The 27,396-nt window shown below is 47.3% G+C and overlaps 2 protein-coding genes across 2 annotated transcripts in view; both read left to right on the forward strand.

Moving 5' to 3' along the window:
* The window catches only part of LOC140119822 (uncharacterized), a 661,039-nt gene that overhangs the window by 611,095 nt on the left and 22,548 nt on the right, over positions 1-27,396 (forward strand). The window lies entirely within an intron of this gene.
* Positions 1-27,396, forward strand: part of LOC140119738 (uncharacterized) — a 40,774-nt gene that overhangs the window by 4,391 nt on the left and 8,987 nt on the right. The window contains exon 3 of the mRNA XM_072139093.1: positions 97-1,973. Coding sequence (XP_071995194.1) covers positions 97-1,973 — 1,877 coding nt within the window. The remainder of the gene's footprint in view (positions 1-96; positions 1,974-27,396) is intronic.

Genomic DNA, 27,396 nt, shown 5'->3' on the forward strand with positions numbered 1-27,396 from the left:
GGAGTTTTCTATCCATAACTGACCCTTCCCTTTACTTCTGCTTGTAACTAGGAGAAAGGAAACTCACAACTTTCATTTCTTCACTAAATCTTTCAGGAGAGGAAAGTCCAAGAGGTTCCCATGGACGTCCCCCCTCATCTCCTGGTGGTGACGTAGAAGATAATCAGTCACATCTTTCCTCAGAGGAGGGAAATCCTGGAGATAAGAGGAAGTTCTCATGTCTGAAATGTGAGAGGCGATTTACCAAGAAATCTCATCTTGTTATACACCAGAGAACTCACACAGGAGAGAAGCCATTCTCATGTCCTCAATGTGGAAAATGTTTTAGACACAAATCATATCTTAAGAAACATAAGAGAATTCACACAGGGGAGAAGCCATTTTCATGCACAGAGTGTGGAAAATGTTTTAGTCACAAATCAACGCTTCGGAGACATCAGAGAACTCACACAGGGGAAAAGCCATTTTCCTGCACAGAGTGTGGAAAATGTTTTAGTCACAAATCAGATCTTCAAAAACATCAGAGAATTCACACAGGTGAGAAGCCATTTTCATGTACTGAATGTGGTAAATATTTTCTCCAAAAATCATCTCTTCTTAGTCATCAGAGAATTCACACAGGAGAGAAGCCATTTTCATGCACTGAATGTGACAAATGTTTTAGTCACAAATCAGCGCTTCGGGGACATCAGAAAAATCACACAGGGGAAAAGCCATTTTCATGTGCAGAATGTGGAAAATGTTTTAGCAATAGGTCACGTCTTGCTGTACATGAGAGAATTCACACAGGTGAGAAGCCATTTTCATGTACTGAATGCGGTAAATTTTTTCTCCAAAAATCAGCTCTTCTTAGTCATCTGAGAACTCACACAGGGGAGAAGCCATTTTCATGTACTGAATGTGCGAAATGTTTTCTCAAAAAATCAGCTCTTCTTAATCATCAGAGAATTCACACAGGAGAGAAGCCATTTTCATGCACAGAATGTGGAAAGAGTTTTAGTGAGAAATCACATCTTGTTATACATCAGAAAGTACATACAGGGGAGAAGGCATTTTCATGCACTGAATGTAGAAAAAGTTTTAGTCAGAAATCATATCTTGTTATACATCAGAAAGTACACACAGGGGAGAAGCCATTTTCTTGTTCTGAATGTGCAAAATGTTTTAGTCACAAATCATATCTTCGGAAACATCAGAGAACTCACACAGGGGAGAAGTCATTTTCTTGTTCTGAATGTGGGAAATGTTTTAGTCACAAATCATATCTTCGGAAACATCAGAGAATTCACACAGGTGAGAAGCCATTTTCATGTACTGAATGTGGTAAATATTTTCTAGAAAAATCAGCTCTTCTTAGTCATCAGAGAATTCATACAGGAGAGAAGCCATATTCATGCACTGAATGTGACAAATGTTTTAGTCAAATATCAGCGCTTCAGAAACATCAGAGAACTCACACAGGGGAAAAGCCATTTTCATGTGCAGAATGTGGAAAACTTTTTAGCAATAAGTCAGATCTTGCTGTACATGAGAGAATTCACACAGATGAGAAGCCATTTCCATGTACTGAATGCAGTAAATTTTTTCTCCAAAAATCAGCTCTTCTTAGTCATCAGAGAATTCACACAGGGGAGAAGCCATTTTCATGTACTGAATGTGCAAAATGTTTTCTCAAAAAATCAGCTCTTCTTAGTCATCAGAGAATTCACACAGGAGAGAAGCCATTTTCATGCACTGAATGTGGAAAAAGTTTTAGTCACAAATCAAATCTTGCTATACATCAGAAAGTACATACAGGGGAGAAGCCTTTTTCTTGTTCTGAATGTGCAAAATGTTTTAGTCACAAATCACTTCTTCATAGTCATCAGAGAACTCACACAGGGGAGAAGCCATTTTCATGCACTGAATGTGTGAAATGTTTTAGTCACAAAAAAGATCTTAAGAAACATCAGAGAACTCACACAGGAGAGAAGTGATGTTAATATTCATAGTGTAAGAAATGTTACCAGCTTGGAGCCCTCTGATTGGATATTGATAAAGGGGGGTTGGGATTGGGTTTCTATTCAGTTCCTATGGGCTTCAGTGGTTCTGTCCAGCCCCTTAGTCTGTGCTATTTACCATAAGCACCTACTCCAGTCCTTCATATATCACAGGAATAACATACGACCCTAGCAGATACTTATATACAAAAAGACTTTACTAACAACAAACATGTGACAAAGTAACTACATAAAATACAATACAAGATACATAGAGAACACAACTGCACACAAACCTCTTCTCCTGACCCCTCCTGGACTCCCAGTAATGTGTATGTATATACAATATAATCTAACACTACAGACGCTCCTGGATATACCCTGAAGCAGGAGTCACATCCAGTACCTGACCGTATACATGTACATATAGAGACTCATGCACAATAGCATCTATATATCTACTCCTCACGTGCAGGGCACAGGTCCACGTGTGAATGGGATACAGGACGTACATGTGGTTACACTAATATATACACACTCACTATAAACACTTAGCTATGTATATATATATGGTAAAGCACATAACACCTGGAATATCTATAGGTACACGTATAAAGTCTACTATATTATAATAAGTACCATGTTATAATTACTCTTATAAAGTTATATACATACACAGAAAGCACACACAATATATGACCTGGTTCCTTAGGTAAGTGCTGTACGTCCGGGGGGGGGGAGGGGCGGGGGAGGGGTTAGGAGCAAGAGCCAGAAGAGCGTGATTTCTGTTTTTACCATGCTTAAATATCCCTTTGTGTAGTCCCTCCCCACCCCCCTATAACGCCACCCTAAGACCCTCTCAGGATAGACCCCAGTGTGTGCAGGGAATCTCACACCTGGTTCATGGCGGCTTCTTACTGGTCAAAGCCTTCTGATATGTTAATGACCCAATGGCTTCAGTACACACTGACATCTCACCCCAGAATATCAGTGACTGCTATCAGTATATACCGTATACACTTACACTATATGTAATATATATAATAATAGAGCAGAGGGTCCAGGCGTCTCCTCTCTATCTCACAGATCTGAGTTACATACATGGTCTCTCTATAACATACAGTCACGTTTTATACATATCTCAGGGATTATCTGAGAACCTAAAGGAGAAGAATAATAACAAATCTATAGAAAAGAGCAGCAGGACAAACCTGACATATTCCCTGGGAGAAGTCTCCGCCTCCCCGGATAATGGTGACGTCTCAGCCTGAGACTATAGTCACAGCCTCTCGTGTTATTGGGACATTTCTGTCTTATAACGAGTCATTGTTACGGCAGCTCAATGTGTCCTGATAGTATATGGAGACTGTGTCCAGTTTTCCCGCTTCTTGTTACAATTATTCTGCGTTCCCTCAGCCCCGGATGTAGATGTTTCCATTAAACAATGACTATTATTGTACGAGTCCGTTCTGTAGAGGCAGGTATCGGCGTAGACCTCCAGTGTTGGGCAATGGAGGTAAGTGCGGTGGTGGTCACATGGGACACTATAGTCTGCTCCTCAGCTGGGACCTCTAGGAGACCCATTCCTAGTGGTACCAATCCCGGGGAAAGATCTACCTTGATTTTTAGAATCTCTTTCAGCAATTGTTCCACTTGTCACCAAATCCCCATCAATGAGCGTCAGTCCCGGAATATCTGTAGGACCTTCCCCTCGGCCTATGGCATCTCCAGCATTTTGAGGAGACTGACCCGTACATTATAGTGAGGTGATTGGGGGATAGAACCACCGATATAACAGGTTCTGCCTTGTTGGGAAATGCGAGGCTCATGTAGAAAGAGAAGAGGCATCTTAGAGGCGCCTCCCATGTGGATCCATCTATAGAGATGGGAGGTCCCTTCCCCAGTGATGCAGATTACTAGAGGTTCCCTATTGTGCCCTGTAACATAACCACTTACCGTTACTTACCTCAGTCCTGGTAACAAAGGAAAGTTCTAATATCCATTCCGGACTATAACCCTCCTTCCTGTTGTGGTCAGGAAATGCCTCAGTTGTAAATACTTGCTGGTCAGTCTGCATCTTATCTCTCTCTATGTGTCAGTGTGTTAGTACAATGTCAGAAACCATGTGAAAGTGTATGTACCCCTGTACCCTGATAATCTAACCACATTGTCAGCTCACTGAACTAGTTGGATCATAATGTGTCTACTTAGAGAGTCCCCGTCCACACTCTGGGATTTTGCACTGACCAGCCTAGGGAGTGATAGGAGCTAAAACAGCAATAAAACTGAGTAAAATTGTAAAGTAAGGGGTAAAAATGATAATTATTGTGTAAACATCACTAGGGGATTGAGATTTGAGAATTTTCTTTCGTGTTATAACCCCTTTAAAGGATTCTTCCAGGTTTCTTTCCGATCTGCTCTACCGAAGCAGAGGCTCCTTCTGCCCAGGAAATGGAAACTGCTCTTGTTGAATAAGCTCGTAGATCTTTTGGAGAGGATAACCCTTGAAGTTAATAGCAGTCCGAAATGGTAGTTTCACGGAGGCTCCTTTATTTTTCCCCTGAAACTGTTTGAGCAAATGGTCCAATTTCTGGAATTCCTTTGTATCTTCTAGATATGCAAAAACGCATCTTCTTACATCAAGATGATGGAAGTCTTTCTCTTATGTAGATGTGGCATTCTGGCCAAAGGAAGGGAGGACAATCGACTGTTGTCTGTGAACTTTTCATGACACTTTTAGTAAAAACTGAGGATGATAAGTCAAAGGAGCTTTGTGAGAAAAAGCTTGTATTTCACCAATCCTCCTCGCAGTAGTAACCACCAACAAAAAAGCAGTCTTAAGGGGATCTCCTGTATAGGTCTGAATGGAGGTTTGGTAAGGCACAGGAGGACCAGAGACAGGTCCCAAGGGGAGACTCTAGAGCGGACAAATGGCCAAATTCTTTCTGTGGCTTTTAGAAAACTTTTGACCCAGCTGTTCTGCATGAGTTTTACACCCCCCCCCCTAAAAAAAGCACTAAAAGCTGCGACGTGAAGTCTTTTTTCCAGACCTCTTTGCAGAAAATACAGCATATTGCCTATATTTTAGGGGTACAATTGCAGTGATCTTTATAAATATCGACCCGTAAGTAAATGTTTGATGTTGTCTTCTTCCTACTCTGGAGTGGTGTAGAGATGACTGTATCTTAAAGGCCTTTGTTTCTTAAGATGTTTCCATCAGCATCCACGCTGTTAATTGCAGTTGAGGGATGTTGGGGGGACAGACTGGAACTCGAGACAGAAGATCTTGGATCAGGGGAAGGGAAGGCACCAGGCTCTCTTCTCCTAAGATCACTCTTGGCTTTGTAGTCCGGATCTTTTGTATTACCCTTGATATGAGGGCAAAGGGATGAAACACATAAAGCGGGGCCCTAAGGCCCGGGCTGAGTGAGAGCATCTATTCCTTGAGAATTATCTTCTTGATGAAGGGAGAATTTCGGCACCTGATGGTTTTTCCTGGATGCAAAGAGATCCAGTTCTGGTTTTCCTCATTTTGGGTATTCTGGAGAAAACCTTCGGTGACAACGATTATTCCCTCTCATCCAGGTGGACACGGCTTAGGAAGTCCACACTTTGGCGTTTAATTCCCCTTTTAGGAGCACCACGGCGAGGGATTGTATGTTCTTTTCTGACGCCAGATTTTTACCAAGTGTCAAGGAGAAACTTTTACAGGCAGGTTACACAAAAATGGCTGAATCCTGACATTAGCTGAACAGTGGTCAGCAGAAGTACATGCACCCTCTGCATCTGTATCTCAACCTGGGAAAGTGTAATGGAAGAATGATGTACATAGTTATAACATAGTTTGGTAAAAGTTACTACTTACTACTTTAAAATACTTTCATTGGAAAAATTACAAAAAAAAAAGGTAATTTTTCACATTTGTAGTCGCTATTGGCAAATATTAAAAAGAAAAAAAATATGTGATTAAAACAACTATCCTATTAAATTAAAGTCTCACATGTCAAATAATAATAATTCCTTTATGATTAAACAAAGCATTGGAAAAATGTGTCGGGCTAAATGGGAAAGAGATATCGGAGCTATTCCAGATAAGCAGTGGTCATACAGGATGTCATATCTTCTCATGCTACATAGGGCATATAGGGCACCACAACTATTATTTATAATAGGGGTCCGTGGGGACTCATCGTGTCCTAGGTGCGGGATTGAAGAGGTGGGAATTCTGCACATGATGTGGGAGTGTGGGGAACTAGAAGGGCTATGGAAGGAAGTGTTGGCACTTCTGGGTAGAGTGTTTTCAGTTACCAGTAACACCCCTCACCTGCTTGTTAGGTATCCTAGATATAAACAATGTGTCGGCCTCCAACACTATGGGGATTTAATGGTCCCTATTCCAGGTTAGAAAGCTAATTGCTGCTCATTGGATTAAGCCAAGGCCTCCTTCTGTAAGAGAATATGTAGATAGGGTAAACAGCACATTAGACTTGATTATGGAAAGAAATTCTATAGCTGAAAAAAAAAATCTACAGGAAACGGATGGATGAATAACTAGAATGATGTACTGTGGGGAGTACAAGCCCTACCCTCGGGGAGTGGGGTGGGAAGGGGGGAATGCGTTTTTTTTGTTGGTCATTCCTGTTCGATTAAAACAAATGTCCAATACTGCAAAATATTTTCTATGTGGATCTATTGTAACTGATTGATGTAGTAAGAATATACTGTGTAATAACTGTACAGCCCTTCACACGTGGTATGTTCCATTGATCAAGCTGTAAGGCATGACCACCTGTTTATTTGTGTTCAGAAAATCTAATAAAAATTTATCTGATTAAAAAAAAACTATATGATATGTAAGCTTTTCCAGAAATTTAAAGAAGCAGAACGTTAAAAAATGACCTGGACATTCAGGCACCAATGACCATCGGTCACGAAGGAGTTAAAGAAGATGCTTTTGTTTCTACCTTTGTACGGCTGATATCTTGTATCTTCTTTTTGATTGGTTTCAGGTAAAACTTTCTTTTGGGAGCAGAAGGACTTCCTTTAGTTATAAAATGTTTGTCCTTGGGGAAACGCTATTTTTCTGAAGCCGTTTCTAGAATGTCGTCTAGACGTGATCCAAACAGATGATCTCCTTCACATGGTATTCCTACTGATTGATTTTTAGAGCCCGTGTCTCCCGACCAAGTTCTCTACCATGTGCACCTTCTTGTAGAATTTGATAAAGCAGCTGCTGTTGTCGACAATTTTATGAGGTTCGCTGAGGCATCACCCACGTAGTTTCCTGTCTTCTCCAATAATGATGGTAATGACGTGATGACATCTTCACTCGGGGCACCTGCTGAGAGATGTTCTCCCAACTGTTCCAGCCACATAGACAGGGATCTGGCCGTACAAGTTGCTGCAGTGCGGGGTCTAAGCATAGCTGTATTGCTTTCCCAGCTTCTTTAAGGGGAAGGGACGCCTTTTTTTGAAATGCCAGCTATTGATGCTTTTATTTTGGGTATTTTGTTCCAAAAAGAGGCTTCTTCCTCTGAGAAAGGGTATCTGCGCTTGAATGTATCCGTAATATATGCCCCTTTTTCCCGGTCTTTCTAGCCTGGGATGTTGCTGTGAACTGGGAAGACTTTTGATCTCTTTCCTCCCAGCACCGGAAACTTGCGTCTTGTTTAACATTACAGTTAAAGGATCAACTGCATCTTCCAGATTCCTTGTAGTCCTAACTGCTTTCAAGATATCTTCTGTATCTTCCGCCTGGCTTAAGAGTTGGCCTGCCAGGTCATCTTGATCACCCTTGTCTTCAGAGAGGAGGTCTCCCTCATGTAAAGGAGCAGGATCTGAGGGTCTGGCTATGTCTTCCAGCAATGCTGCGGGAGACGTAGAGGGTTTAGGCAGTCTTTACGCTTCCCTACTGCAACATTCACTTCACTTTTTGCATAGTCAGGAGGGAAGGAGCCATTTCCGCTACCACACTCTGTGTGCATTTAGTACAAAGTACTTTTTTTAGCAGCAGGAGGTAAGAGACTTCTTGCAGATGCCACATTACTTGGATGGTGGTTTCAGTGGAGCAGTTTACATGAAAAATAAACTCATGTAAGTAGTATAACAAAAACTTTTCTTTTTTCCAAAGTCCCTTTAAGGAGTAGGGACATACCAGGGTAGGAGTTTCCGGGGTTTCCATAGACCTGTTAGGGTCAAATTTCCTGCCAGGCTGATGGCTACCTACCTCCAGTCAGATGCGTTCCACCGTGGAAGGCATGAATACGCCATTACTCAGAGCCGCCGAGCAGGGAGGAAACTTTGGAGGGAAGCTGAGCCAAAAACTTCCCTCAGTCTGTTCACCACTTGCAGTCAGCACCCCTGGGAGCACCGTAGCCCGCCAGCACTACCCAGGCTAGCCCTCCAGGAGGGACTTACAGCTAGAAGTAGGAGGAGCCACCAGTGAGACGAGTAGAGGAGAAGAGCCTGGACACTTCTTCCTCTGTGACCAGGTCAAAGGAAGAGAGCAAACAGGGTAACGTACCAGAGGGAAGGGGATTAGTGGGGGGATGGATTGAGAAATTATTTCATGGTGAATGCAATCAAATTTATCTTTAACCCCTTAACGACCTGGCCCTTTTTAATTTTTTCACTTCCATTTTTCACTCACCACCTTCAAAAATCTATCTTTTTTCTTTTTCCACATAAAGAGCTCTGTGACGGCTTATTTTCTGTGTAACAAATTGAACCTCATAGTGACAGTATTTAATATTCCATGTCGTGTACTGGGAAGCGGGAAAAAAATTCACATTTGTGACGTTTTCTTGTGGGCTTGGGTTTTACAGCTTTCACTTACGCCCCAATGACATGTCTACTTTATTCTTTGGGTCGGTACGATTACGGGGATACCAAATTTGTATTGGTTTTTTTAATGTTTTCATACATTTACAAAAATTAAAACCTACTGTACAAAAAATCTTTTTTTTTATTTTGTTATCTGGCGACAATAAGTTTTTCATACATACGGAGCTGTGGGTGGTGTCATTTTTTGCGACTTTTGATGGCATTTTCATTGCTATAATTTTATCACATTTTATCACATTGTAATGAATGGGTTAAAATGAGACAGCTTCGTAAGACGTGAATACAACCACGATCGGTGCTAACACCGATCGCGGGTGTTACCGGTAACCCTTTGCTACAATATACATCAAAGACTTACCGGCCATGGAGAGGGCTCGGCCTGCGAACCCTCTCCATGAACCGGGACCCGGCGCGTCAGGAAGGGGTTAAAGGAGGTGGCCAGATCTTCAGTCCCAAGGTCTGTGACGGGTGGCTATACCTTTTGTGTGTAAGGAGTGAAGAGTATGGAAGAGCCTTTTGGGGTTGTTAGAGAGAGAGGATATGAGATTAGTAAAATAGACCTGTTTACCGATGTTAAGGGCAGAGTTATAAGTTTTGAAGTGTAGAAAGTCTGCAGAAGTGCGCAAATTTCTTCACAGATCCAGCAGCACTGCCGAAGGCTACGTCTATTCCTGTATTCTGCGCCATTTTCATGTAGTCTCCCTCGTTGTAGTCTCTTCTCTCTCTTACTGTAGTCTCTCTCCTCTCCCTTTGGCCTCTCTCTCCCCTTGTAGTCCCTATCCTTTCTCCCTGTAGACTCTCTCAACGCTCCCTCATGTAGTCTCTCTCCTTGTAGTGGATCTCACGGCAGTCACTTCTCTTTCTGTAGTCTTTCTTTCTACCTGTGTTCTCTCATCTCTCTCTGCCTGCAGTCTCTCCTCTTTCTGCCTCCCCTGTCTCTCCCTGTAGTCTTCTCCTCTATCCGGTAGACTCTCCTCTCCCTCCTTATAGTCTCTCATCTCTCTCTCTGTAGTCTCTCTCCTCTCTCTCTCTCTCCCTGTAGTCTCTCTCCTCTCTCCCTGTAGTCTCTCTCCCTCTCCCTGTAGTCTCTCTCCTCTCTCTCTCCCTGTAGTCTCTCCTCTCTCTCTCCCTGTAGGCTCTCTCCTCTCTCTCTCCCTCTGTAGTCTCTCTCCTCTCTTTCTCCCTCTGTAGTCTCTCTCCTCTCTCTCTCTCCCTGTAGTCTCTCTCCTCTCTCTCTCTCCCTGTAGTCTCTCTCCTCTCTCTCTCTCCCTGTAGTCTCTCTCCTCTCTCCCTGTAGTCTCTCTCCTCTCTCCCTGTAGTCTCTCTCCTCTCTCCCTGTAGTCTCTCTCCTCTCTCCCTGTAGTCTCTATCCTCTCTCTCTCCCTGTAGTCTCTCTCCTCTCTCTCTCTCCCTGTAGTCTCTCTCCTCTCTCTCTCTCCCTGTAGTCTCTCTCCTCTCTCTCTCTCCCTGTAGTCTCTCTCCTCTCTCTCTCTCCCTGTAGTCTCTCTCCTCTCCCTCTCTCCCTGTAGTCTGTCTCCTCTCTCCCTGTAGTCTGTCTCCTCTCTCCCTGTAGTCTCTCTCCTCTCTCTCTCTCCCTGTAGTCTCTCTCCTCTCTCTCTCTCCCTGTAGTCTCTCTCCTCTCTCTCTCTCCCTGTAGTCTCTCTCCTCTCTCTCTCTCCCTGTAGTCTCTCTCCTCTCTCTCTCTCCCTGTAGTCTCTCTCCTCTCTCTCTCTCCCTGTAGTCTCTCTCCTCTCTCTCTCCCTGTAGTCTCTCTCCTCTCTCTCTCTCCCTGTAGTCTCTCTCTCTCCCTGTAGTCTCTCTCTCTCTCCCTGTAGTCTCTCTCCTCTCTCTCTTCCTGTAGTCTCTCTGTCTCTCTCTCCCTGTAGTCTCTCTGTCTCTCTCTCCCTGCAGTCTCTCCTCTCTCTCCCTGCAGTCTCTCCTCTCTCTCCCTGCAGTCTCTCCTCTCTCTCCCTGTAGTCTCTCCTCTCTCTCACTGTAGTCTCTCCTCTCTCTCTCACTGTAGTCTCTCCTCTCTCTCCCTGTAGTTTCTCTCTCTCTCTCCCTGTAGGCTCTCATCTCTCGCCCTGTAGTCTCTCTCTCCCTGTAGGCTCTCCTCCCTCTCTCTGTAGGCTCTCCTCTCTCTGTGTAGGCTCTCCTCTCTCTGTGTAGGCTCTCCTCTCTCTCTGTAGTATCTCTCCCTGTAGTCTCTCCTCTCTCTCCCTGCAGTCTCCTCTCTCTCGTTGCAGTCTCTCCTCTCTCTCCCTGTAGTCTCTCTCTCTCTCTGCAGGCTCTCCTCTCTCTCCCTGTAGTTTCTCTCTCTCCCTGTAGTCTCCTATCTCTCTGTACTCTCCTATCTCTCTGTAGTCTCTCTCTTCTCTCTGTAGTCTCTCTCCTCTCCCTGTAGTCTCTCCTCTTTCTCCCTGTAGTCTCTCTCCTCTCTCCCTGTAGTCTCTCTCCTCTCTCCCTGTAGTCTCTCTCCTCTCTCCCTGTAGTCTGTCTCCTTTCTCTCTCCCTGTAGTCTGTCTCCTTTCTCTTTCCCTGTAGTCTGTCTCCTTTCTCTTTCCCTGTAGTCTGTCTCCTCTCTCTCTCCCTGTAGTCTGTCTCCTCTCTCTCTCTCTCCCTGTAGTCTGTCTCCTCTCTCTCTCTCTCCCTGTAGTCTGTCTCCTCTCTCCCTGTAGTCTCTCTCCTCTCTCTCTCTCCCTGTAGTCTCTCTCCTCTCTCTCTCCCTGTAGTCTCTCTCCCTGTAGTCTCTCTCCTCTCTCTCTCTCCCTGTAGTCTCTCTCTCTCTCCCTGTAGTCTCTCTCCTCTCTCCCTGTAGTCTCTCTCCTCTCTCCCTGTAGTCTCTCTCCTCTCTCTCTTCCTGTAGTCTCTCTGTCTCTCTCTCCCTGTAGTCTCTCTGTCTCTCTCTCCCTGCAGTCTCTCCTCTCTCTCCCTGCAGTCTCTCCTCTCTCTCCCTGTAGTCTGTCTCCTCTCTCCCTGTAGTCTCTCTCCTCTCTCTCTCTCCCTGTAGTCTCTCTCCTCTCTCTCTCCCTGTAGTCTCTCTCCCTGTAGTCTCTCTCCTCTCTCTCTCTCCCTGTAGTCTCTCTCTCTCTCCCTGTAGTCTCTCTCCTCTCTCCCTGTAGTCTCTCTCCTCTCTCTCTTCCTGTAGTCTCTCTGTCTCTCTCTCCCTGTAGTCTCTCTGTCTCTCTCTCCCTGCAGTCTCTCCTCTCTCTCCCTGCAGTCTCTCCTCTCTCTCCCTGTAGTCTCTCCTCTCTCTCCCTGTAGTCTCTCCTCTCTCTCCCTGTAGTCTCTCTCCTCTCTCCCTGTAGTCTCTCTCCTCTCTCCCTGTAGTCTCTCTCCTCTCTCTCTCACTGTAGTCTCTCCTCTCTCTTTCCCTGTAGTCTGTCTCCTCTCTCCCTGTAGTCTCTCTCCTCTCTCCCTGTAGTCTGTCTCCTTTCTCTCTCACTGTAGTCTCTCCTCTCTCTTTCCCTGTAGTCTGTCTCCTCTCTCTCTCCCTGTAGTCTGTCTCCTCTCTCTCTCCCTGTAGTCTGTCTCCTCTCTCTCTCTCTCCCTGTAGGCTCTCATCTCTCGCCCTGTAGTCTCTCTCTCCCTGTAGGCTCTCCTCCCTCTCTCTGTAGGCTCTCCTCTCTCTGTGTAGGCTCTCCTCTCTCTGTGTAGGCTCTCCTCTCTCTCTGTAGTATCTCTCCCTGTAGTCTCTCCTCTCTCTCCCTGCAGTCTCCTCTCTCTCCCTGCAGTCTCTCCTCTCTCTCCCTGTAGTCTCTCTCTCTCTCTCTCTCTCTCTCTGCAGGCTCTCCTCTCTCTCCCTGTAGTTTCTCTCTCTCCCTGTAGTCTCCTATCTCTCTGTACTCTCCTATCTCTCTGTAGTCTCTCTCTTCTCTCTGTAGTCTCTCTCCTCTCCCTGTAGTCTCTCCTCTTTCTCCCTGTAGTCTCTCTCCTCTCTCCCTGTAGCCTCTCTCCCTGTAGTCTCTCTCCTCTCTCCCTGTAGTCTCTCTCCTCTCTCCCTGTAGTCTGTCTCCTTTCTCTCTCCCTGTAGTCTGTCTCCTTTCTCTTTCCCTGTAGTCTGTCTCCTCTCTCTCTCCCTGTAGTCTGTCTCCTCTCTCTCTCCCTGTAGTCTGTCTCCTCTCTCTCTCTCTCCCTGTAGTCTGTCTCCTCTCTCTCTCTCTCCCTGTAGTCTGTCTCCTCTCTCCCTGTAGTCTGTCTCCTCTCTCTCTCCCTGTAGTCTGTCTCCTCTCTCTCTCTCCCTGTAGTCTCTCCTCTCTCTCCCTGTAGTGTCTCCTCTCTCTCCCTGTAGTCTCTCCTCTCTCTGTAGTCTCTCTCCTCTCTCCCTGTAGTCTGTCTCCTTTCTCTCTCCCTGTAGTCTCTCTACTCTCTCTCTCCCTGTAGTCTGTCTCCTCTCTCCCTGTAGTCTCTCTACTCTCTCTCTCCCTGTAGTCTCTCTCCTCTCTCCCTGTAGTCTGTCTCCTTTCTCTCTCCCTGTAGTCTCTCCTCTCTCTCTCCCTGTATTCTCTTCCGCTCTGTGTGATGAGGAGAGTCCCCTCCCCTTCCGATGACGTCACACGCAGAGGGCGGGGCTGCTGGGTGACATCTCCGGGGGCTGCACCACATGTAAGTGTCACATAGAAATATATTGTTGTGTCTGGTTGTTCCCCCATAACTTCCATAGGAGACTGTATTCCCCTGCACTCATCCATATAACACTGACTACAGCGTCATCACTGCCCTGTAATAAGGCATGGAGGGCGGAAGCCTCGTGTGCACCGCAATAACTGTCCCCCCGGAAGCCTGGTGTGCATCGCAATAACTGTCCCCCCGGAAGCCTGGTGTGCGCTGCAATAACTGTCCCCCCCGGAAGTCTCCTCTCAGGTAGTTGGTTCCTCTCTAATTCCATATTCCAGGAGCTGGACATTGTCTCCTCACACATCATCTTATCACATCCTTATATTCCCCACCTGTACATGTGTGTTATGTGCCATGTATGTACACGTGTGTTATGTGCCATGTATGTACACGTGTGTTATATGTCATGTATGTACACGTGTGTTATGTGTCATGTATGTACACGTGTGTTATGTATATACGCATGTGTTATGTATGCATGTTGCGTGTAATATATGTGCGCCAGTGTTGTGTAATCCATGTGTCTAATGTGTGTGTGTGCGCATTGCGTGTGTCGAATGTAACGCTTGTCGTGTGTAAGATGCACAAAAGATGTAGCATGCATAGAGTGCCTCATAATCTTTTTGCCTAAGCCACACCGGTTCCACCCCTCACACAGTACAATCCTCCTAATATTATCACCCCCAGCACCTCCTCATATTATCCCCCCCAGCACCTCCTCCTAATATTATCCCTCAGCACCTCCTCCTCATATTATCCCCCTAGCATCTCCCCCTCATATTATCCCCCCCAGCACCTCCTCCTCATATTATTCCCACAGCACCTCCTCCTATTATCCTCCCAGCACCTCCTCCTCATATTATCCCCCAGCACTGCCTCCTCATATTATCCCCCCAGCACCTCCTCCTCATATTATCCCCCAGCACCGCCGCCTCATATTATTCCCCAGCACCTCCTCCTCATATTATCCCCCCCCATCACCTCCTCCTCATATTATCCCCCCATCACCTCCCCCTAATATTATCCCCCCAGCACCTCCTCCTCGTATTATCCCACCAACACCTCCTCCTCATATTATCCCCCCAGTACCTCCTCCTCATATTATCCCCCAGCACCTCCCCCTCATCTTATCCCTACAGCACCTCCTCCTCATATTATCCCACCAACACCTCCTCCTCATATTATCCCCCAGCACCTCCCCCTCATCTTATCCCTACAACACCTCCTCCTCATCTTATCCCTACAACACCTCCTCCTCATATTATCCCCCCCAGCACCTCCTCCTCATATTATTCCCACCAACACCTCCTCCTCATATTATCCCCCCAGTACCTCCTCCTCATATTATCCCCCAGCACCTCCCCCTCATCTTATCCCTACAGCACCTCCTCCTCATATTATCCCACCAACACCTCCTCCTAATATTATCCCCCAGCACCTCCTCCTCATATTATCCCCCCAGCATCTCCCCCTCATATTATCCCCCCCAGCACCTCCTCCTCATATTATTCCCACAGCACCTCCTCCTATTATCCTCCCAGCACCTCCTCCTCATATTATCCCCCCCCAGCACCTCCTCCTCATATTATCCCCCAGCACTGCCTCCTCATATTATCCCCCCAGCACCTCCTTCTCATGTTATCCCCCAGCACCTCCTCCTCATATTATCCCCCAGCACCTCCTCCTCATATTATCCCCCAGCACCGCCGCCTCATATTATTCCCCAGCACCTCCTCCTCATATTATCCCCCCCATCACCTCCTCCTCATATTATCCCCCCATCACCTCCCCCTAATATTATCCCCCCAGCACCTCCTCCTCGTATTATCCCACCAACACCTCCTCCTCATATTATCCCCCCAGTACCTCCTCCTCATATTATCCCCCAGCACCTCCCCCTCATCTTATCCCTACAGCACCTCCTCCTCATATTATCCCACCAACACCTCCTCCTCATATTATCCCCCAGCACCTCCCCCTCATCTTATCCCTACAACACCTCCTCCTCATATTATCCCCCCGGCACCTCCTCCTCATATTATCCCCCAGCACCTTCCCCTCATATTATCCCCCCAGCACCTCCTCTTCATATTATCCCCCAGCACCTCCTCCTCATATTATTCCCCCAGAACCCTCACCTCACGTTTCCATCTACCCTCCCATGTACAATGTGAGCCCTCACCTTGTGTCTCAATCTACTCTCCCATATACAGTGTGAGCCCTCACCTCGTGTTTCCATCTACCCTCCCATGTACAGTGTGAGCCCTCACCTTGTGTCTCCATCTACCCTCCCATGTACAGTGTGAGCCCTCACCTCGTGTTTCCATTTACCCTCCCATGTACAGTGTGAGCCCTCACATTGTGTTTCCATCTCCCCTCCTATGTACAGGGTGAGCCCTCACCTCATGTTTCCATCTATTCTCCCATGTACAGTGTGAGCCCTCACCTTGTGTTTCCATCTACCCTCCCATATGCAGTGTGAGCCCTCACCTCACATTTCCATCTACCCTCCCATGTACAGCGTGAGCCCTCACCTTGTGTCTCCATCTACCCTCCCATGTACAGTGTGAGCTTTCACCTTGTGTCTCCATCTACCCTCCCATGTACAGTGTGAGCCCTCAGCTGACGTTTCCATCTATCCTCCCATGTACAGTGTGAGCCCTCACCTTGTGTCTCAATCTACTCTACCATGTACGGTGTGAGCCTTCACCTTGTGTCTCCATCTACCCTCCCATGTACAGTGTGAGCCCTCACCTCACGTTTCCATCTATCCTCCCATATACAGTGTGATCCCTCACCTTGTGTCTCAATCTACTCTCCCATGTACAGTGTGAGCTCTCACCTTGTGTCTCCATCTACCCTCCCATGTACAGTGTGAGCCCTCACCTCGTGTTCCCATCTACCCTCCCATGTACAGTGTGAGCCCTCACCTTGTGTCTCCATCTACCCTTCCATGTACTGTGTAAGCCCTCACTTTGTGTCTCCATCTACCCTCCCATGTACTGTGTGAGCCCTCAACTTGTGTCTCCATCTACCCTCCCATGTACAGTGTGAGCCCTCACCTCGTGTCTCCATCTACCCTCCCATGTACAGTGTGAGCCCTCACCTTGTTTCTCCATCTACTCTCCCATGTACAGTGTGAGCCCTCACCTCACATTTCCATCTATCCTCCCATGTACAGTGTGAGCCTTCACCTTGTGTCTCCATCTACCCTCCCATATACAGTGTGAGCCCTCAGCTCACGTTTCCATCTATCCTCCCATGTACAGTGTGAGCCCTCACCTTGTGTCTCCATCTACCCTCCCATGTACAGTGTGAGCTCTCACCTTGTGTCTCCATCTACCCTCCCATATACAGTGTGAGCCCTCACCTCACATTTCCATCTACCCTTCTATGTACAGTGTGAGCGCTCACCTTGTGTCTCCATCTACCCTCCCATATACAATGTGAGCCCTCACCTCACGTTTCCATCTACCCTCCCATGTACAGTGTGAGCCCTCACCTCGTGTTTCCATCTACCCTCCCATGTACAGTGTGAGCCCTCACCTTATATCTCCACCCACCCTTCCATGTACAGTGTAAGCCCTCACCTTGTGTCTCCATCTACCCTCCCATGTACAGTGTGAGCCCTCACCTTATATCTCCATCCACCCTTCCATGTACAGTGTAAGCCCTCACCTTGTGTCTCCATCTACCCTCCCATGTACAGTGTGAGCTCTCACCTCGTGTCTCCATCTACCATCCCATGTACTGTGTGAGTCTTCACCTCATGTCTCCATCCACCCTCCCATGTACAGTGTGAGCCTTCACCTCGTGTTTCCATCTACCCTCCCATGTACAGTGTGAGACCTCACCTCACGTTTCCATATATTCTCCCATGTACCGTGTGAGCCCTCACCTTGTGTCTCCATCTACCCTCCCATATACAGTGTGAGCCCTCACCTCATGTTTCCATCTATCCTCCCATATACAGTGTGAGCCCTCACCTCACATTTCCATCTACCCTCCCATGTACAGTGTGAGCCCTCACCTTGTGTCTCCATCTACCCTCCCATGTACAGTGTGAGCCCTCACCTTGTGTTTCCATCTACTCTCCCATGTACAGTGTGAGCCCTCACCTCACTTTTCCATCTACCCTCCCATGTGCAGTGTGAGCCCTTACCTCGTGTTTCCATCTACCCTTCCATGTACAGTGTGAGTCCTCACCTTGTGTCTCCATCTACCCTCCCATGTACAGTGTGAGCCCTCACCTTACGTTTCCATCTACCCTCCCATGTACAGTGTGAGCCCTCACCTTACGTTTCCATCTACCCTCCCATGTACAGTGTGAGCCCTCACCTCGTGTTTCCATCTACTCTCCCATGTACAGTGTGAGCCCTCACCTCACGTTTCCATCTACCCTCCCATGTACAGTGTGAGCCCTCACCTCACGTTTCCATCTACCCTCCCATGTACAGTGTTAGCCCTCACCTCATGTTTCCATCTATCCTCCCATGTACAGTGTTAGCCCTCACCCCACGTTTCCATCTACTCTCCCATATACAGTGTGAGCCCTCACCTCATGTTTCCATCTACCCTCCTATGTACAGTGTGAGCCCTCACCTTGTGTCTCCATCTACCCTCCCATGTACAGTGTGAGCCCTCACCTCACGTTTCCATCTACCCTCCCATGTACAGTGTGAGCCCTCACCTCACGTTTCCATCTACCCTCCCATGTACATTGTGAGCCCTCACCTTGTGTATCCATCTACCCTCTGTAGGGGTTCAGCTCAAACGTGGGGGTCGGCAATGACAAAGCTCTCTTGGACAGCAGGATTAAAGTTGAAACTGTGCATTTATTCCAGCAAAAACAGCAGTAACAAACAAAACATCAAATAAAAATCCTTGCCTGTCCGGCTCTAACTAAACACTTGGCGGCCCTCACTAGCCACTGGAGGGCTTCTCCCTGCCAGCATGAAACATACGTTCAGTAACCCTGTGTCACTCACGTGTGGCTCTCACACAGTCCAGGTAGAGAGCCACTTCTGGCTGCTCCACACCCATCTTTAAGGGATTGCACACCTGGTGCATTGTTAGACCCATTAGAACCTGGAAGCTTTGCTCTGGAGCAATGATCACACTTGTCTCCAATCCTGCAATCAGAGTCCTCTACCAGGTCTTCCAAGAGACCAACACATGGAAAACAGCTTCCAGTTTGACCCCATTCACACTGTGGTCGCTGTAATACACATAAACCTTCATTTTCTCGCCAATTCAATAGTGACTTTGTCACACCTCCCATGTACAATGTGAGCCCTCACCTCACGTTTCCATCTACCCTCCCATGTACACTGTTACCCCTCACCTCGTGTTTCCATCTACCCTCCCATGTACAGTGTGAGCCCTCACCTCACGTTTCCATCTACCCTCCCATGTACAGTGTTAGCCCTCACCTCGTGTTTCCATCTACCCTCCCATGAACAGTGTGAACCCTCACCTCATGTTTCCATCTACCCTCCGATGTACAGTGTGAGCTCTCACCTCGTGTTTCCATCTCCCCTCCCATGTACAGTGTTAGCCCTCACCTCACGTTTCCATCTACCCTCCCATGTACAGTGTGAGCCCTCACCTCGTGTTTCCATCTCCCCTCCCATGTACAGTGTTAGCCCTCAACTCACGTTTCCATCTACTCTCCCATGTACAGTGTGAGCCCTCACCTCACGTTTCCATCTACCCTCCCATGTACAGTGTGAGCTCTCACCTCATGTCTCCATCTACCCTCCCATGTACAGTGTGAGCTCTCACCTCGTGTTTCCATCTACCCTCCCACGTACAGTGTGAGCCCTCACCTCGTGTTTCCATCTATCCTTCCATGTACAGTGTGAGCCCTCACCTCATGTTTCCATCTACCCTCCCATGTACATTGTGAGCCCTCACCTTGTGTCTCCATCTACCCTCCCATGTACAGTGCGTGCCCTCACCTCACGTTTCCATCTACTCTCCCATGTACAGTGTGAGCCCTCACCTTGTGTCTCCATCTACCCTCCCATGTACAGTGTGAGCCCTCACCTCACATTTCCATCTACCCTCCCATGTACATTGTGAGCCCTCACCTTGTGTCTCCATCTACCCTCCCATGTACAGTGTGAGCCCTCACCTCACGTTTCCATCTACCCTCCCATGTACAGTGTTAGCCCTCACCTCGTGTTTCCATCTACCCTCCCATGTACAGTGTTAGCCCTCACCTCACGTTTCCATCTACCCTCCCATGTACAGTGTGAGCCCTCACCTTGTGTCTCCATCTACCCTCCCATGTACAGTGTGAGCCCTCACCTTACGTTTCCATCTACCCTCCCATGTACAGTGTGAGCTCTCACCTCATGTCTCCATCTACCCTCCCATGTACAGTGTTAGCCCTCACCTCGTGCTTCCATCTACCCTCCCATGTACAGTGTTAGCCCTCACCTTGTGTCTCCATCTATCCTTCCATGTACAGTGTTAGCCCTCACCTCGTGCTTCCATCTACTCTCCCATGTACAGTGTTAGCCCTCACCTCACGTTTCCATCTACCCTCCCATGTACAGTGTGAGCCCTCACCTCACATTTCCATCTACCCTCCCATGTACATTGTGAGCCCTCACCTTGTGTCTCCATCTACCCTCCCATGTACAGTGTGAGCCCTCACCTCACGTTTCCATCTACCCTCCCATGTACAGTGTTAGCCCTCACCTCGTGTTTCCATCTACCCTCCCATGTACAGTGTTAGCCCTCACCTCACGTTTCCATCTACCCTCCCATGTACAGTGTGAGCCCTCACCTTGTGTCTCCATCTACCCTCCCATGTACAGTGTGAGCCCTCACCTTACGTTTCCATCTACCCTCCCATGTACAGTGTGAGCTCTCACCTCATGTCTCCATCTACCCTCCCATGTACAGTGTTAGCCCTCACCTCGTGCTTCCATCTACCCTCCCATGTACAGTGTTAGCCCTCACCTTGTGTCTCCATCTATCCTTCCATGTACAGTGTTAGCCCTCACCTCGTGCTTCCATCTACTCTCCCATGTACAGTGTTAGCCCTCACCTCACGTTTCCATCTACCCTCCCATGTACAGTGTTAGCCCTCACCTCGTGTTTCCATCTACCCTCCCATGTACAGTGTTAGCCCTCACCTCGTGTCTCCATCTACTCTGCCATGTACAGTGTGAGCCCTCACCTCGTGTCTCCATCTACTCTGCCATGTACAGTGTGAGCCCTCACCTCGTGTCTCCATCTACCCTCCCATGTACAGTGTGAGCCCTCACCTCATGTTTCCATCTACTCTGCCATGTACAGTGTGAGCCCTCACCTCGTGTTTCCATCTACCCTCCCATGTACAGTGTTAGCCCTCACCTCACGTTTCCATCTACCCTCCCATGTACAGTGTGAGCCCTCACCTCACGTTTCCATCTACCCTCACATGTACAGTGTGAGCCCTCACCTCGTGTTTCCATCTACCCTCCCATATCGATTGTAACTCCAATAATATATAATACATTGTTTTAATTACTTCCCTTCAGTATGTGCTGAATATTTACTTTCATCAGAATTTGGGGAATTATTTTCTATTCCTTATCACTTTTTGCTCATGCTCAGTATTGAAGCTCCTCCCCTACAGATCAGAGGAGGAAGGATGTCTGCACGAACTGCAACCCAAACCCACTTATTTATCGCAAAGTACCAGCGCAGCAATACTGACAGTAACTTATTGCAATCTTCTTGCTCCTTGCTGTACCACAACTTTCAATGCTGCTAAGCAAACCAATATCATTTACAGAAGGAAGGAAAATTTGGATTGCCATTGAAGCTTCCCTTGACAACCAAGAGCAGGAGCTCCAATGATGATCTGACCCTGTCCACACCTTCTCTTCCTGCAGTCTCAGGTAGACCCGGATGCTTCACTTTAAAATAACGCTCAGCGTGTCACGTTCTCGGCTACCAGGGCCTGCAGGAGGATCCCTAATTCTGTCCTGGGGCAACAGCCTATGGGCCACATTTATCACTTTTGTGCGCCTAAGTGTAGTAGTTGCGCCTAAATTCTGGCGCACTGTTTTGCCAGAATTATCACAAGCTACAACCATCTGTGATAAGTATATTTTCTGCCTCTTATTAATCACTTTACTTTAACACAGTTTAGGCGCAGTTTAGGCGCAATGTTAGATTCAGGCAGTTACATGTCATCCTGCTACAAGCTCCTCTCTGCTTCTCCCACAGCCCAGCATGAAGATAACACTCACAGCAGCACCCAGGTGTGTGACACCCAGCACCCAGTGACCTCCTCAGCAGGGGCTTCTCCTGGAGGGGATCCCCCAGTGCTGGTCTCCTGCTGCACCCCTGTAATTCTGCACAATATCCCCCTCAGACACTGTGCAGAATTACATGGGGGACACTTGTTTTTAGTATCTGCAAACTTCTGCAAACTTCTCTTCTCTCTTGCTGTGAGCTCAGGTTTTGCAGAATATTTTGTAAATAGAAGGTGATGAACTGTAAATAGTCTGCAGCTCCTGTCTGTAATGTATCTAATTGTATCTATTATATGTTCCAGTGTCTGGCTGAGCTTTGCTGCTAGAAATGAGCTCTTCTGCAAAGGGGCTCAGTGCTTTCTTCTCAGATAACGCCACCTTCGAGCTGGAGTGTTTTTGCGCCCGTTTTTGCGCCTAAATGAAGACGTTGCAAGTGATGAATATCATTAGGCGCAGCAAAACATCTGGATTGGTAAGATAGATGAGGGAAAGCTGGTTATTTCTGCTGCGCGGCTAGTTTGGCGTTTAATCGCAAAAATGGCGCAAAAACGGTGCGCCTGAATGAAAAGGCGCAAAAACAACAGAAAAAACGAGTGATAAATGTGGCCCTATGTGCCCACTGAGAGGACTCCCATGTCATAGGTTCACCACCACTGTACTAGAGTGATCAGGAAAACTGGATTAACAGGAGTGTTCAGTGAATGTTTTACATTTGAGTTTGCTTTTCCTCTTCATTTCTGTAGAGGTTAGTTGCTCTGATGGATACAATACAATACACATAGAATAAGAGGGAAAAACAGTTCTAACACCTCAAATTCATAAATACAGAAACACCCACATGAATAAGTGCTATTGGTATAGACACAAATCCATGTTATTAGCACTGCCTGACCGTGCAGAATTATGATTGAAACTTCAATCGTTCATGAAAACCGACTGTTCATAAGGCAATTCATCTATATCCGGAAATTGTTAGAAATCACTTAAAGGGGTTTTCTCATCTAGACATTCACATTTAATTCAATTCCTCTGTCATATATGTGCATTTCTTCAATTGGATGTTTTTAAAAAAATTGTGTGAAGATAATGTAGCCATGTCTTCCCTTAGACAAGAGATAGTTATCCTTGGATCCAACCACCTCTTCTGGAGAGATTGCACAACTGACATATGAAATGGCCAGGAGATGCTGCTTGCATGATGTCTCCCCATAGTAATAATTGTTGAATTAAGGTTGTCTGAGAGGCCTCAATATAACATTTGTGGCCACCACTGCCAGACTGTGGAGGTGGTTGTATCCAAGGACAGCTATCTTGTTTCCAATGTGACAGTATGACTACATTTATGGGAAATTATCTTCACACAGGAAATTATTTTTGATATTATTCAATTGAATAAAAGTTTGAATATGTCACTGTAACTTCCGTGCCAAAACATCCATCTATCAGCATTTGGCAGTATAAGTGGCGTTAATTTTTTTTTGTTTGTTGTGTGTGAACTGTGGCTTAGGTTTCTCCTGTGTTTGGATTTATTGAGCCACACCATGTTCTCTGCAGTGCAGCTTTGTCCAGCAAAGGTTACTCGCCTGATGGACATCTGCTCTAGTCTGCTGCTGGAGACGTCCAGGAACTGCCTTATACACCTGCCTAGTTCCATCAGGCTTTGCAGGTTATTCTGTCTGATCTCTGCTTTCTAGTACTTCTGCTATTTTGTTGTTTGCTATTCTGTGTATTAAACCTCTTCTACACTTACAAACCATTCGATTTGCTAGAAGATTCTGTACCTTTGCTGCCATCTTGGTTTTGACACGGTTCTGTCCAACTTCGCTTCTGTCTGTATCTGTTGTTTGTCTTGTGTCGGTTTTCTGCTTACCAGTGTGAACACTGGTCTATATCCAAATTCCTGTTACCTGTCCGCTCCACCATCCAGCAGCTGCCAGATGAGGTAAGTCTCCCCTGTCACCTTGTAGGGTCACTCAGGGACTGTAAGTTAGGTTCCTGATAGCGGTTTGCCCTTGTCAGTGCGGCTTATCTGCTGCAGGCGGGGCCATAGCCCTCCGAGATGTTACAGGTTGAGTTTGCCACCACTTAGTTTGACAGCTAGCGCCAAGTCGGTTTGCAGTTGCCCTGTGGCTGGACAGTTTTGTTACAGTCATATACATTCAATGAAATCTCTTACCTCGTGTCTCCAACTGCCCTCCCACTAGCAGGGTCCTCCTCCCACTTGTTTCCTCATCTCTGTAGTCTTTTTCTGTCTTAATGAAATGTATGTGAACCCCTTATTGAATTTACAGCATCATGGAATTAATGCTACTCTTTAAATAAATTATAAAATGATAATAATTCATAGAGAGGCGCAGGAAGAGGCATTTCTGTCCCTGGGCTCTCGGAATCAAGAACATCTGTGTATTAAATATGTAGAAGCCATTGATTCAAGTATCAGAGGAACATTTCAAATTATAAAAGATTTTATTTTAATGTTTGCAAATTTATTCTCCACATCCTCCTCCTTTTCCATCAGATTCTCTAAATAAAGGATTCCTACAGCTGAAATTGTGTTTGAAAGACGATGGTCCTTTCCATCAATGATCCACCAGGGATCCGGGAGAAGGACAGAGAGCAGATGGCGGCCAGGATCCTGGAGCTCACCCTGGAGATGATCTCCTTGATAACCGGAGAGGTGAGAGTCTCCCAGGACACGGCTCTTATCTCTAGGAATAACAGCGGGAAATGACTGGAGAGGTGAAGGATTCTTAGGATCTATGTAGTGATCAGTGTCTCCCCATACACAGGATTACACAGTAGTGAAGAAGTCGTCTGGTGAGTGTGTGACCCCCCGTGTGTCAGGAGGATGGACCCAGAGCCCCATCACCGAGCCTCCACCTCATTCACTGATACATGAGCAGAAGATCCTAGAACTTACCTCCAGGATCACTGAGCTGCTGAGCGGAGAGGTGAGCGCTGCCGGGAATGCTGGGACATTGTACAATAACACAATGGAGGGGTCTGGGTGATGACTGTGTCATTGTGGGTGTCAGGTTCTGTGACAAACCCCCCACTCTCAGGTCACCTCACAGGGTGCCTTACAGTAGAGAGTCTCACAATTTAGTACATAAAGACCCACCCACCTTTACGCTAAATTCTCCTCTCTTAGCCCTGGCTCTCCCTCCGATGCTCCCTGCCACCACCTGTGCTATTATTATTACATTATAATAAGATGGTGCAACACCCCTGCCAATGTGTGGGCAGAGGAGTGTTTGCAAATAAGACCCTTTATCTGTCAACTCTTTAAGGGATAATACAGAAACACTCAGGTAATTAGCAGCTGTGGATGTGAATTCTAACCAATTGTATTTCACCATACACTGGAGGGTTAGTCACCACCTGACTAGGATAATAAAACCCCTGGACAGGGAGGGGCTAAAGGTATTTTTACACAGGTCTTTCTGGAAGGTCTTGCTTTTGAGCACAAGGTCCAGACCACAAGGTCTTAGGCCCTAGCTCTCCCTAGAGAACATATCCTCTTACCAGACACAGTGAGTGAAGAGAGAGACAGTGTGTAGTACACCATTAGTGCTGCACACAGAACTTTATCCCAGGACCAGAATCAGGAGACTCAGAGCTGCAGCTTCCACGATTGGACACAGCTCCATCCCAGCATCTACTACCAGGCTGGTGCATTATTCCTGAGGACCACTCTCCATGACCACTCCAGTACCAGTTCTGACGTGCGATGCTGGTTGAATGATGACCAATAGTGCCTGCTGGGCTGCCTTGATGCATCCCCATCCCTGATGCGTTTCCAAGAGCTCTCAGGATCACCCTAACCCCAGGAAATAGGTTTAAAATCAGTAACCTGATAAGTAAATGGGAGCAGGAAGCTACTGCAAGCTCCTTACAATTCATGCAAATACTGCCAGAGGAGGAAAGGAGGAATCTTGACAAACTGGAAAAAAGAACAAATTGATATAGTACGTAAATTTAACTGTGAGACAGATTTTAACACCGAAGAACTACAATTACAGAATGCACTCGAGAAGTTCCAATTCCATTTGAAGGAGCGAAAACATAGACAATTCTCTAGGGATCTTCAGGATTTCAGAGAAAACCGTGCATATACCATCCTTAACACAAGACAAGCACTTAGGGAGACTGAGACAGATTACTCCACAACTGAGGCAGAAACCTCTGACACAGAGGGTAAACCCGGATCATCCAGGGGACGTGGCACCAGAGGACGGGGCAGCATAAAAGGTAGAGGAAGGGGGAACAGAGGAACAACGTTGACAACCCCACAACCTTTTTTAGAGAACAATTACCCCCTGCAGAGTCAGAATGCCACACAAAAAACACACCCTCCCAGATCATAAACATCTCTAGTAGGACTGTCACGGGTGACCCCACGATCCATGTCTTGGATCACAGGGGCACCTGTGTCCCGCTGCGCTGCCGATACCCAGCTCCCCCGGGTCACTACTTACCTGTCCTGGCTCCTTATGGCTCTGGCTCCGGTCCCGCTCCTGCTCGCAGACTAGGCCGCGTGCACCCCCACTCTCTAGGGGGCGTCCTTCTGATTGGCACTGGCATTCCTGGCTCGGCTATATAGCCTGGCGACTCCCAGCATCCCCTGCCTCCCGCGGTGGTCCAAGGAGTCCACAAGACTTTAGTCCCAAGTGACTATTTCCCATAGACTGTGACAGTAAGATCCGGCCATGGACTCCGCCAAGGTCATGATCTCTGCAAAAGCCATAGACAATCCCAAGGATCCATACCTGCTACTGGGTGACCTCCCTACACTGTCGCCCAACACTCCCAAGGGATTGCTGCCCAAAAAGAACTCTTGGACCAACTTGCTGCCACTCTTCGGATGATTGTCTCCCAACTATGTTTTTCGGCAGCAGACACTGGATCATATTTTTTGATGCCTAACAAATTTGATGGCAACCCCAATTTTTGCAGGAGTTTTGTTGTCCATTGCTCATTGTACATCAAACTGATGTCCTCCCACTCCACCCCTGTACGCACTAAGTTGGCATGTGCTTTTTCATTGCTCACTGGAGAGGCGCAGGACTGGGCTACTCCTCTATGGGATAGTCTTGACTCTGACATGGTTACTCATACCAAGTTCCTGGCAGAAATTCTCAGCCTCCGCAGCTTCCCAGAGCTGCTCCAGTGACTCCGCAGCTTCCCAGAGCTGCTGCAGCAGCACCTCAACCTCCGCAGCTTCTTAGAGCTGTTCCAGCGGTGCCTCAGCCTTCGCAGCTTCCCAGAGCTGCTCCAGAGACTACGCAGCCTCCCAGAGCTGCTCCAGAGACTCTGCAGCTTCCCAGAGCTGCTCCAGAGACTCTGCAGCTTCCCAGAGCTGCTCCAGAGACTCTGCAGCTTCCCAGAGCTGCTCCAGAGACTCTGCAGCTTCCCAGAGCTGCTCCAGAGACTCTGCAGCTTCCCAGAGCTGCTCCAGAGACTCTGCAGCTTCCCAGAGCTGCTCCAGAGACTCTGCAGCTTCCCAGAGCTGCTCCAGAGACTCCGCAGCTTCCCAGAGCTGCTCCAGAGACTCCGCAGCTTCCCAGAGCTGCTCCAGATACTCCGCAGCTTCCCAGAGCTGCTCCAGAGACTCTGCAGCCTCCCACACTGCGCTGCTGGTGCCCAGCTCCCCCGGTCACTACTTACCTGTCCCGGCTCCTGATGGCTCCTCTATCCGC

This window comes from Engystomops pustulosus, chromosome 2 (genome assembly GCF_040894005.1).
Source record: "Engystomops pustulosus chromosome 2, aEngPut4.maternal, whole genome shotgun sequence".
Taxonomy (NCBI): Eukaryota; Metazoa; Chordata; class Amphibia; order Anura; family Leptodactylidae; genus Engystomops; species Engystomops pustulosus.